We start from the raw sequence: 13,394 nt of genomic DNA on the forward strand, positions 1-13,394 counted from the left end.
AAAACGTACGAGAAACTGTTGAAACGGGAGGGCGACGGGAACGAAGGGCAAAATATGTGAGTTTCCCGGAGGGTTGGCAGGTGGGGTTCATTGTAGACAACAGTACGGCGAGCGCAACATGCACTCGTTTCACCAACGTTGTAAAGCGCATGCAGAGGTAGATAATGCTGTTCAACTTTAAATGCGACGAATGTCATTTAAAAAAAAAAAAACAGCAGGTTGCCTACAGCCGCAGTTGTTAAAACAAATGTTTTTTGGCCTGGCACTAATTAGACACCCCGAGAGTTACTTGCTTTTGTAGACTACGTAGCCGGCGACTATGGGAGAGTCAGTGGTTATTTGATAGAATAGAGCCGTTAATTGGCGTTAATTTCTTCTTGTAACAACTTCAAATGGTATCTTCATTTTCTTGTGGGACACGATACAGAGTATCTTTGCGAGCTGCCCGAGCAGTTAATCTACTGATGTCAAAATATTGAATCACACACCAAAGTGAGGTATTGCAACGACTGTAATCACGTAGGTAATATCTTTTAATTAACAGTGCCAGTAGTGCGAATTCATGTCATAGTTTGGCTCTATGCAGTTCAATTTGTTGGATACAATTGGGTTTCCCGACTTTAATTAAGAAAGTGCCTCTGAAGGAATAACACCCAAGACCTTTGCAGGCGAACAGAGATGCCAGGCTGTGACTGTGCCTCTGGATGGGATCTCTTTTTATTGTCAGGCCTGCAGCATGATGCCGCGATTGTTTTAATAAATCTCAGTGCACGAGGTGTAGTTGAAGCGGGGGTGGGGAGCAAAAAAAACCTTAAATAAATAATGCATCTTCCTCAGCAACAGATCACCTTTCAGAGGCTCCGTAGGCGAATCGTCCGTAAGTGAGCAGCCGTGCGCATCTGCAAGGTAATTTTGCACCGTCCAGATGAATTCAGTTGGTAAAAAGGCCATTTTCTCTCGTGGTTGTCTATCCAGCATCACTGAGACCCCGCAGAATGAAATCAGAGTCAGCCAGATAAGTGGTGTTGTCTTTGTACAGACATGCCTGACAAGAGACTATGTTCACTTACTTGCTTGAACAGTCTCACTTGTACAGTAGGTAAACGTCTCCTGTTTTCACTGTGTAATCACTTCACAAGCACTCAACTGTCCAACCTGCTGGGAACAGTCATCTATATGGAAATCACTTACGCTCTGTCATAAAACAGCTGCTAGTTTGTTACAGCTGCTCGAAACAAGCTATTGAAAGGAAACTTTTTTTTAAAACCCCATTGCAGTTACAATCAAGACTAAAGATTATTGTGAATATTGAGTCGCTCGAGTTTGACAATGTTGGACAGTCGAGAGATCGCTGGCTTGTAACCACGTGACTAAGAGGCGGTCGAGCAAACATTAAATACGGTCACATACAATGTGTACAATAGTTGGCAGATTGAAGCCGATAACTCCAATTGTGTCAGTGGGCTTGATTCGAAATTTTAATCAAATTAATCACGGTTTTCAAATGAATCAATCATGATCAATCACATGTGTTAAATATCCCCTTTTTTAACTGCATTTTATGTACAGAAAGACAAATGACAGGACACAATTGTATCTATAATTTGTATGTATTAACCGCTCCAAATGAACTGAAAATGTAAGTCAAGCTAAAAGCTTCTACAGATGTCTGAAAAACACTAGTCTCTTTAAGAGTAGCAGAACATTTGAATCACACTTTAACGGCGTTATTATGAGCCAAGAGGCGTTGCGTTCAAAGACATACAACACATAATTCAACACATAATTGAATTATCATAATTGAAAAAGACGTTCAACACATAATTTAAGTTGAAATCACATGCTGTATTTTTTTTTCCCGAGCGTACTTAAATGCAGCAAATTGTAGTTACGTTAGTGAGTGATTAGCATATCCGCTTACTGTTTATTTTTCGTCTTTCTGTTTATTTAGACCACACGTAACACGTATAATGTTCGGAGTGTCCCTGAATGCACCTTGCGGCCGTAGTCGTGACAATGAGGAAGTGTCGTTCCGAAAGGCATGTTTGTGAGATGGAGATACATAGACGGCGTTAGATGTCGATGTGTTCAGGTAAGAATAAAGTCATAATAGAGCGTTGGCCTCTGTGTGAGGACGCCATTGTGCCTCGTCTGCCGCCATAAAGAGAGTTGTGGCTTGACATGATGTGCATGTGTTAACACATTCAATACCAAAAACGTAGTTCTACATTTTTATAAACCCAAACGCCCAATCCCAACAACGTATTTGTACATTTTTTTACGTTTTTTGCGCAAGAGGCTCATGCTATGACATAATTTCCACAGCGGATGAACTGCAAAAATCTCGCGTCGCAGTGGTCTTCATCCGCGCATGTGAACACTGTCGAACACATACACAACAACGGACAGGCGACAGCGCGCAGTGATACGACGGGAGAGAAAGTAACGCCGAGTGATTTTTTTTTTTCCGAGGAGGCATTTTTGTAATACAAATGTATAACTCCTTTGAGAATCCAAGCTCTTTACTTAAGTGGCCCCACAAACTAACCGTAAATCCGACCAGAAGTCGGCTCACGGGAGGACGTGGGGGGCTAAGTCACTCTTGATGCATTACACTGCTGATGGGGATGTCGTCCAAAAAGTTAATAAAGTTGCCTGAGATGGGCCAGTGTACATTTTGAGCAGTTCAATATGTGTATTATCAGATTTAAATTGGAAAAAAATAATCAATTTAAGTTAATTTTGAGTTACAACAAGCAAATAGCCATCCTGTGTCATCATGAAAAAAACTATTAGGGTTTTTGCTTGATTATTCATATGAAAGTAAACCTAGAAAGTTTGCAGAAGCAAGGTTACAAGGAACAGATAATACTTTACCTCCTCTGGAGCATCATAAGACGGCTCTTCCTCAAACATATGGAAAAAAAATGCAGGAGACGTTGACAAGGAAAGCCCTTCTCCAGGGCCAAACCCTCCACAGTCCCAATACTAGTTAAAATGAGCTCTTTTCATCTTTGCTGCAGACAAAACGACAAAGTTAAAATGACATGAATCCAGCTCTCTGTGCAGTCAACTCTTGGAATAAAAAAAAATCTGAAAAGTCCCTTTGTGGAAGCAGGTGGTGCACAGATAAAACTGGCAACACTGCGCATCAGCATCTAAAGAGCAAGCCAGTTCCCTCAAGGTTGGAGCAGACTGAAAATGAAGGCAAATAGTCTCCAAGTGTGTGTCTGGATTGTTTCGGTAACATGATGATGAAGCAGCAAAGTACTGAACTGGTAAGGTCACGCTTAGGTTAACTGGGTATTGCTCTTACTTGAAATATTATTCAGGTCAAGGAGGAATGAGTCAATGCCATTTGTTCTAAATTGATTTTTGACCTTGTTGTCAGTGCACTTTGGCTCTCAGGGCTCCCCCTTGAGGTCAGTTGCAACCAAAAATCAATTAAATGAGCACACCAATCTGCTGTACTGTATATCCACCACATTTCAAGGGGGAAAAAACATGGTTGACCTTGCACTGACCCGTACTTTTGACATTGGCCCTGTGATGCCAATGATTCGACATAGTTTCGCATTGATTGGTTAGTTTCTTGCAGCGTGCAGCAAAAGAACATTTGGACAAGCGATGTGCCCTAACTTCTGCATATCACTGTATAGCAATTTGTGTCTTCAGTTGCTTATTTTCTCTGATTCTATCTACTATATTGGGTAATACGAGTGTAAAGGTGACTATAGGGGTGTTATTCCATGTCTAGAGGGTTCTAATAATGTTAAAAACAGTTGTCCAGAAGGCATAGAAAACTATGAAAACAGTCCATTTGTAAATAAGGAATCCTACGTCGCAAGAATTCATTCAACACGGTCAGGTCGGGAACCAATTAACCGCGATAGACGAGGAGATTACAGCAAGGGTTTTTGACAGGGTGAAAAGCAATTTTTGCAGCCAAGCGGATAGACAAGGCAACATGTCTTCCAACAAGATAACAAAGACGATTAGGAAATGCGTGCAGGCGACCGTTAAGAAGGCAATGCAAGCTTCACGTCTCACTGCAGAGGCAGCACGTGTCAGAGTGATTGAGGAAATTTGTGTCTTGAAAGTGATCGTTGTGCTAAAGGTAGCCAGCGGAGCGAGGTGAGCCAGCAGCAAAGCGGACGGTGACCTGTGGGTCACCTGTGTGACGAATGCACACTTGAGATGCACGTTTGAACGAGAAGACTCAAACACCGCCTTGAGTCACCGACTATTCACTCTAAATGATACCCAAAAAAATGCAACAAACGAGCACAATTTGTTCATAAAATGCTTGAATAAACACAATAAAACGAGAACCGGACCTTAAAACAGCACTTTTGATTAGCAATGTCTTTCTCTGCATGCGCGGAAAAAGATTACTTACACTTCTTTACACTCCAAAAACATAAAAACAAACAGCAGCCATTAGCGTAATTTAACAATTTGCTAAATTGCTCTACAAATTGTCCAATTTGCATCATGCTAAGTGAACATAATTAAGCAGAAAAAGATGTCTCTCATTTTATTTGGGCCGATAAATGACCTGTCCTAGATGAAACACAACATGGTGACAATAATTGCATGTTTGTCATACTTATTTTATTCATATTTAAAATGATGTCCATCTTATTCCAGAATATTTTCTCTGCTTTAAAGTGTAAATACAGTAATCCCATGTTTAATTGGTTCCAGACCCGACCGTGATACGTGAATTTCCACAAAGTGGGATCCCTTATGTATAAATGGAATTATTTCTTAGTTCGAGAAAAAAAAATCTCTTCCTTCTTAGCTTTTAGCATTATTAGAGCCATCCGGACATAAAGTAACACCCCTATAGTCACTTTTACACTCACATTACCAAATATAGTAGACATAATAAGAGAAAATAAGTTATATAAAACATGAATAAGACTATATAAACTCACACGTTAGCATGGGGAGAGTTCCTTGTTGGTTCTTTTTTAACTTCCTGTTCTGTACAGAAGTACTTCTTGCGGTGGCTATCGTCTTCTTGATGTAACATCACTGACACCTAGTGACCAGTGTGGATTAATACATATCATCGCAACATATTTGAATGCGTCTTCTGAATGCCTTATATCTGTGGTTCAGTTCATTTTTATTTTCATCATTTTTATGCTTGAAAATACTGAATTTAGGGGATAAAAAGGCAGCAAAATTTAAAGTGCGAAGTGACGAGGGTTTACCTTAATTCATTTTTTTTAGGGTAACTTAAATAGAAAGTGGTTTGATGGCGCTATCTGCAGGTGGGGGGGGAGGAGTTCTGCAGCTATGACTCCAGCAGAGGGTGCTGTTTCACAAGTCGATTCACTCAACATTTTCCAGCAGGAAGATGCTTTGCAGGAAGATACAATGTTGTGTAACTGCGCTTGTTGTAAATACGATACTGTATGCTTGGAATTGTTTGTTAATATGTCAAATTTGAATTTACAATGATGTTTAATACATGGTGTCCTTAGACTAAATTAGTAGCTTGGGGATCTTAAGAGGGTACGAAACAACTTGTGTGGGACGGTGGACATGTGGCAAGGAAAGACCCTGGTGGAGTTCCTGGAAGTGTTTTTATTAACATTTAATTTTCAACATAACTGCACAATTTTTAGTGCTGATCCTAATCAGCAAGGCCTTGGTGGAGGTCTGCTCTTCTACTAACTGCTGAGCAGGAGGTTAGTTGATAGTCCCGGCAGGCTGCGTAGGTGTGGGGGGGGGATGAAGAATACAGACTCTGGCATTTTTCCTAAATGTAACCCGGACGCACAGGAAGTGAGGTGGAACCATCACCAAGCCAGTTTGCTCGACATCCACCACTGCACCCGACACATACAAGGGAAGATCGTGACCCCCCCATACTGAAGTTTCTGGGCGTGGGCGGTGTGTAAAAAGAAGTTTTTCCAAGTGGGATTCCAGTGTTGCGTACACGAAGGTTGGCATGCGTCTGTGAATGTTCAGAGGTGAGGTGCTCGCTAGCTGAGCGGCCTCGTTAGGGAGCTGCGAGGGAGCTCGTCCGTGCACAAGATCACAGCAGAAACACACGCCTCCGAACCAATGGCTCATTGGGGGGGAGGGCACCAGTCCATCCATGCTGGTCCATGCACCAGATGGCTGTTTGTGGACATCCATCATCAACAGAGGACATGCTTGGATTTCATTGAAAAGCATGTGTTGCTCTTATTGTGATAGTCACAAGTCAATACCCTGCAGTGCCAGACTGGTATTCACTTTGCGAATGCAGCTCTTTGCTTCAAAGGAAATCACTGCTGTGTCAACATTGCCCCCTACTGGGAAGAGGGAATCCTGCACAGAGGACAAATATTTCCCAACCAGTCATGGCAAGAGTATCTTTAAATATACTAATCACATACCCATTTTCTATACTGCTTATTATGTTCAGGGTCACAGAGAAGCTGGAGCCTATCCCATGTGCGGGGTTGCTTCTCAGCCAAGGGAGTGCGCTCACTGACAATGTTGCCCAAGAACAAAGAATGGTATCAAAACATCCTCCGAGAGCAACTTCGCCCAACCATCCAAGAACAGTCTGGTGACAACTAGTGCTTTTTCCAGCATGATGGAGCACCTTGCCTAGGGGTGCCACAAAGGGGGGAAAAGTTGGGACAATTCCAAGGGCCCGTGCCTGACAGGGGCCCCAGTAAATAGGTAAGTCATTTTGCTAGTGCCGAGTAAAATAATGTCTGGGAGTGAAAAAAGGAAAGCGAAAGGTGAGAAGAAAGCCAAACAAAAAGGGCGTCAATATGTGACCATTGTTTTTTTGTAGCCTAGCCAGTCTGTGTATCGTGAACCTGTTAGCTTAATGTCCACAATGAAATAAGCTAGCAGAGTGTTAGCATGTTATGTTAGCCTACATCTCACTCCTTTGTAACCAATATTTCATCAGCACAGGTAAATGTTCAGCATGTGTTATGAAATGCTCCCCCGTTAAACAGACTTGACTCCCTGTTTCCCCATAACCTTACCCCTCCCTGCCCCTGTGAAGAAGGTGAGCAACACTGTGTTCAATGACATGTCATTACAGGGAGTCTATGGGAGTTACATAAAAAAGAATGGGTCCCAGAATTCCTGGCGGCGCCCCTGACCAAAAGTGATAGCAAGCTTAGGGAACAAAATTGACATTTTGGGTCCATGGCCGGGAAACTCCACCCATGCATCAATGCGTCAATTTTTCTATGCCCCTTATCCTCATTAGGGTCGCGGGGGTATGATGGAGCCTATCCAAGCTGACTCTGGGCGAGAGGCGGGGTACACCCTGGACTGGTCGCCAACCAATCGCAGGGCCCGGAAACTCCTCAGACCTTAAACCCTTTTCAGGACTGACCGCGAGTCCTCAGAGGCAGGTGGACAAACTCCAAGCATTGATTATGCAAGAACGAGCTGCCATCAGTTAGGATGCGGTCCAGAAGTTAACTGGCAGCATTCCACGGTCAAATGAAAAAGGGTCGACACTGCAGATACTGACGCTTTACATGAACCTCATGTAACTTTCAATAAAATCGCTTGGAACTCCATTCAGTGTATCACAGTAACATATGACGAAAATATTTGCAAACTTTGCGAAAACCAAAAAGGGTGCAACGTTCAAACCCAAAGTGGCGAGGGACGACGTGTAAATTGCCATCATAAAAACTGAGGCAGCAGACTTTGAGAAAATGATTTGCGCCATTCTCACAACTTTTGGCCGTGACTGTACAGTGAAACTGTAGAAACCTCAACTTTGCTGAAAAAAAATAGCCAATGAAAAAGTGGTAAACGATTTGATCGATTGATCCTTCGAGGGTTACACCTGCTCCAAGTATGGACAAAAAGACGAACAGTAAGAATAAAAACCAGCTGACATAAATGGTTTGATTAAATGTGTATTTCACAAACAATCCCAAAACATAGGACACATACAGGAACAATTTTGCAATTTTATTTTTTTCTTAACATTATTGCTTTACAGTAAAATGCATTGGTTGGATATGTCCAGTATAGCAAGACAATACATTCATATAAGTTATACAATAATGTTTGTTTTTTTTAATAGTAACTAACTTTACATTAAATATATTTTTTTTATTTCTTATTCTTGACAACAACTCCCACATCACATTGAGCTCACAGTGCATCAGGTCGCATTCAATCGAAGAAAAACACGCGTGGCGCCTTCACGTGTGCGTGATAGTTTTGTACACTTTTCGCGCCCTCCCATGTCCTTTCCGGAAAAAGGAGAAAAAAAATCAAGCTCAAGTGGAGGACAAAACTCCAACCTGGCAACCAAGATACGGACCACATAGAACAGCGTTGTACGGTGCTGCTTCCCAACAGTAACGTGTATCTACAGACGTGGGTCACTGCTCGACCCACAGAGACGCATCTTAAGGGGGTCCAACTTTCTTTGTCCTTAAGTGCTCTCATGCAGGTTCTCTTAAAGTGACAGAGTCCCCCAAAAACCAAAATATGGAGCAACTTCCAGCATGTCCCGCTGGATACAAAATGCAGGAGTGGAAACCCCCCCCAAAAAAACCAACAAAAAAGATCAACAGACTTCCTGTGAGGCCAGTCTTCCAGAAAAGTCCATCCTTTGGCTCAGTTCAACAGCAATCACAAAAAAAAAAAAAACACCTGTGAGCTCACACAGTAGTACTAGACGGACAACATCGTCATGGCGACCTGGCAAGGCCCTCGTGTCTCACGCGCACGCACACGCACACACACACACACTACATTGAGATTGCATATACAAGTGCCTGCCGCCATGTGTGGCACAGGAATATATTCATCTCCCCCCCACCCTGCGCCTCGGCGCATTCTCGCATTTTTGCAAAAAACTGCAGTGTAGCTGCCGATTTCTTTCATATTCTTGTGTAAAACTGGGCCGGGCGGTTGCCATGGAGATGCACCGGGAGCAATCAGCCTTTTTTTTGCTGTGCTTCGGAGGGCGAGGAACTGCATTTAATGTCCCGGCATGCACTGTAGACAAGAGGCGGGTGTGCTCGTGGTATTCACTAGTCCGTATCAACAAGCGTGGGGGGGCACACACACACGCGCGCGCGCGCGCGCGCAGACACACAGAAGGAAGCACTAGTTGATTGAGAATGAGAGAATGGCTGTTAAAGTGCAGTATCTACATACAACTCAAAAATCAAGCCCGATAGCCCCCCCAGAAGCTGTCCCTGATCACTAACGGCTGTGGTTGGCACCCCCCGGTGGCCGCAGGGTGCAATAGCAGACAGTCATCATTGAGAGTTCCTTTCCAGCGTCTCACCGTGGAAAAAGAGCAACTGATCTGGAGACGCGTCTCAAGTTGTGCGTTGGGCAGAGCAACAAAGCCACAGTTGAAGCCAATCTCCTTGCAGCACGAGATGCGAGCGTATCACGTAGAAAAGTTCCAGTGAAAGACTTCTGAAAAAATAAATAAATGCAAAAAAAAGTGTACAGTTTAACATTGTGCAGAACATTTTTACAAACTAAAAAATGAAAAATGTTACAGGTGATTGAGGGTCAGAGAGCATCTACTTCCTGGTTGAGTCCATACTGGAGCTGCCAAGGACAAGGCCATCCTCCTCCATAAATAAATAAAAAAAAAAAACCTAACCCCCCCACCCTCAAAAAAGTGTGCTTGTCTCTTTGGGTCCTGGAGTTCTCGGTAAACCTTTTGAGGGTTCTTTCAACGTGTGATTTGGCTTGCGGCCAAGCTTTGGAATGGTGACGTGAAAAAGTGATCACACAGCAACAATCACGGCGGGGGGGGAGACTTAAGACTCTGAAGGTCCCGCCCCTGACATCTAAAAAGGCATGCTAAATGGACAGACAGTTGACAGATCAAGAGGCGACGCTCCAAATGAGCATTACTGGCGGTTCCATGACACGACTCAAGTGTGCCACCCAGTGGACAAACTTGGGACTACACATTACAAGTGATCAAAAGAGATAGGTCCAAACGGGAGGGGTGGTGGAGGGGGCGGGGCTCTGTGGACTTTTTGGTGTCCCTGCTGCTGCATGTTGCGCGTTACTCCTCAAAGCACATGGGCAGGTTGACGAAAGTGAAGACGTTGTATTCGATCATGACTGAGAAGCAGAGGAAGACGGCGTACAGGACCAGCACGTAGACGCCCAGCTTCAGATCCAGCCGCCACTTGTTCAGGTGAATCCCAAGGACCTTTGCATGGCAGAAAAATACAGCATGTTTTTTTCCCATTTAAAGAGAGGGTCTTACAAATTTGAAGGTTTTTCAAATGCAAAAGTAATAAGTAAGTAATGCAAAAATGGCATTAATTCAATTACTTTTTGGGGGAAAACACATACACACACACACACACACACACACACACACACACACACGAGTACAACCTGTGGTCCTGAAATAAGTCCTTACTGACTGAGCTACTGCCGCCCTTACAAAAGTTGGGCTGTTTCATAATCGTTCCCTGAAGAAGCAAACACGATTCTGATTGTACGATGTTCACAGTTTATGAGCAAATCGAGGAAATTTGACACAAAGGCTGGTCCCCCGCTTGGAACAGACCAGTGAAGTACATGTAGGTGTGGGTCAGGGGCCGCTGTAGACACAAATGAAAAGTTATTCTAATTTCAAGCCGATGTAGCATCAAAATGATTTTGAAGGCATTTTTCCAAGGCAATTTTCGGCAAAAATTCACCCTAATTTTAATAATAATTGATAAATAAGTGATAGTATAGTTCAAATGTACAGTATACATGTACCACTGTTAAAAATAAACAAAAAAAGTTTGCCTTTAGGCTTCACTGAATGTTTTTTGAAAGCGTTGAGATTTCCCACTTTGGTTGGCAGTGCCAGAATGCACCATTGTTGACAACCATCTAAATTTGTTTACTAATAGAACCCTCTAGACATGAATTAACACCCCCATAGTCACCTTTACACTCGTATTACACAATATAGTAGACATAAGAGAAAGACATAACAGACTCACACGTTTCAATTAGTCTTTTGAATGCCTTACATTTGTATTTTACTTCATTTAGCCATTTTCTGCTTGAAAATGCTTAATTTAGCCCAAAAATGTGCTTAAATATGCATATTCGTGGATTAATAATTGGCTGTAGCCAACCAGGAATCAGCGAAGATACATTAATATACAGTAATCCCTCGTTTATCGCGGTTAATTGCTTCCAAACCCGACTGCGACAAGTGAATTTCCGTGAAGTAAGATTCTTTATTAACAAACGGAACATTTTCATAGTTGGGGCACAGCCAATACAATTTTTACCATTACTAGAGAGCTCTAGACATGAAATAACACCCCTATAGTCACCTTTAAACTCATATCACCCAATATATGACGTATAATCAGAGAAAACAATCATGTACGACATTTAGACGATTGTGCGTTTCAATGAATGTCTTCTGGATGTGTGGACAGGAAGTGACATCAGGGATTTAGAGAGTTTACTTTAAGCTGGAATACGGCCACAACAGTTGTTATTGTTATTATTATTGTTGGATGTTATTATTGTGCCCGTTGTGAGATGAATGATTCTACAACTTCTAAAAGCCTGTCATTGTCGATCAAGTCTGGTGCGTGTTACGAGTGACACCTAGTGGCCAGTGTAGACTACAGTATCAACGTCTTGTATTGCCTGATACTGTATTTGTATTTTAGTCAATTTAAAGCTTTCATGCTGTGGAGTTTGCATGTTCTCCCCATGTGTGGGTTTTCTCCGGGTACTCCGGTTTCCTCCCACATCCCAAAAAATGCATGTTAGGTTTATTGGCGACTCTAAATGGTCCATAGGTATGAATGTGAGTGTGAATGGTTGTCTATATGTGCCCTGCGATTGGCTGGTGACCAGTCCAGGGCGCCCGAAGTCAGCTGGGATAGGCTCCAGCATGCCCCCGCGACCCTAATGAAGATAAGCGGCATAGAAAACAATGGATGGATGGAACTTTCATGTTTGAAAATGCTTCATTTAGGCCAAGAATACGTAACATTTGCTTAAATCTGCTTTTTTTTTTGGACCAATAGGCCGTAGTCAACCACAAAACAGCGATTATTCATTCATTCATTCATTTTTGAAAAAACGCGATAGAGTGAGGGAGCGAGGGATGACTGTATTTTGAAAAAACGTGTATGAGGGGAAAAAACATAACTTTTTCCATCTGAAACCATTTGACATCTTTCAAAATGTGGACTTTTAAACGAGGCAGCTGAAAGCCATGCAGTACATTCTTATAAAAAAAGAATAGTGCAGTGTAAATAAGGCTAAATACTGACTGTGAGAGCCACAGAGCCCAGCAGAAGCACCACAGAATACAAAAGTCCTCGACTGTTGATCATCACCTGCAACAGAAACAACAACAAAGTCCCCCGTGCCACCATGTTATTAAAATAAACTACACACATGGTTGGGCGAAGGGAATACATAACACACCTCTGATCCATAGTCAACACACATGGTTTGGAGAGCCCATGGGACCCCCAGTCCAACGAGAATGTCAAAGACGTTGCTTCCAATCGTGTTGGACACGGCCATGTCTCCCAAACCTGCAACACAAGACAGTTTGGACATGTTCTGCATGTAGCGCAAACGTGCTACATGCATCCAGCATCCGTGCATTCCAGCTTATGTGCACATTCATGTCAAGGTTTTGTGTGACCTAAGCACAGATGTATCATTAAACAGGATGCAGGAGGACAGGATGACCTTGGCGAGCCACAATGAGACTGGCTATGCAGTCTGGGACGCTGGTGCCCGCTGCCAGGAAGGTGATACCCATGATGACGTCAGGGATTCCCAGAGTGTAGCCAATTATAGTCACCTGCAAGAACACACACAGGGCTCTTTTAATACCGCAAAGTACACCTCAACCTACATAAAACATGTATATCAAAAACACCGTGAAGAGTCTCACTCACCATCCAGACCATCAGGTAGGAGAAGACGGCGATCCAGACAGTGGAGAGGATGAAGGAGAGCATGAAGCATCTCTCCCAGCGAGGTTTACCACAGTTTGGGACGGTGAGGAACAACAGCAGCAGCAGAGGCCACGAGATCAACCACTTGAATTTGTTGCCGACTCCCTCTGACACAAACACAAACACACCATTCGTCTGTCTTCATTGCATGCGCTTCTTCAGTGGAGCGTCATGATTATTATTATTATTATTATTATTATTATTTCCAAGCAATCCAGCCATGCCTAATTGGGCTACATGGGTCACATACTGGGAATATGAAACGGGGAGATGCCATTTTCCTCCGCCTCTGTGGGTTTTTCCTCTGGCACGTTCCCGTTCTCGATGTCAGCCTTGCCATCGATCACTTGTGTCTCCACCCCGTTGGCAGCCTGGACCAACTTCTGGCGCTTTCAGAAGAGAGACACT

General features: G+C 43.1%; 1 protein-coding gene and 1 long non-coding RNA gene across 5 annotated transcripts in view; one reads left to right on the forward strand and one right to left on the reverse strand.

Moving 5' to 3' along the window:
* The first annotated feature begins 1,998 nt into the window (after positions 1-1,998).
* On the forward strand, positions 1,999-12,754 carry LOC129172018 (uncharacterized). 2 transcript variants are annotated; one of them, XR_008566890.1, is made up of 3 exons: positions 1,999-2,092; positions 6,428-6,690; positions 12,694-12,754. It is a non-coding gene; the product is annotated as an uncharacterized LOC129172018 (long non-coding RNA). The 2 variants fall into 2 exon arrangements; XR_008566889.1 differs by lacking the exon at positions 12,694-12,754 and adding an exon at positions 7,238-7,941.
* slc24a4b (solute carrier family 24 member 4b) overlaps positions 7,947-13,394 on the reverse strand; it is a 41,380-nt gene continuing 35,932 nt past the window's right edge. For 2 of the 3 annotated variants that reach the window (XM_054761331.1, XM_054761333.1), the window contains exons 12-17: positions 13,237-13,375; positions 12,927-13,093; positions 12,715-12,829; positions 12,442-12,554; positions 12,285-12,350; positions 7,947-10,189 (exon numbers count right to left, since the gene is read on the reverse strand). In XM_054761331.1, the coding sequence (XP_054617306.1) occupies positions 10,040-10,189; positions 12,285-12,350; positions 12,442-12,554; positions 12,715-12,829; positions 12,927-13,093; positions 13,237-13,375 (750 nt within the window). In that variant the 3' untranslated portion in view covers positions 7,947-10,039. The remainder of the gene's footprint in view (positions 10,190-12,284; positions 12,351-12,441; positions 12,555-12,714; positions 12,830-12,926; positions 13,094-13,236; positions 13,376-13,394) is intronic. The other variant, XM_054761332.1, reaches the window with a different exon arrangement.

This window comes from Dunckerocampus dactyliophorus, chromosome 19 (assembly GCF_027744805.1).
Source record: "Dunckerocampus dactyliophorus isolate RoL2022-P2 chromosome 19, RoL_Ddac_1.1, whole genome shotgun sequence".
NCBI lineage: Eukaryota > Metazoa > Chordata > Actinopteri > Syngnathiformes > Syngnathidae > Dunckerocampus > Dunckerocampus dactyliophorus.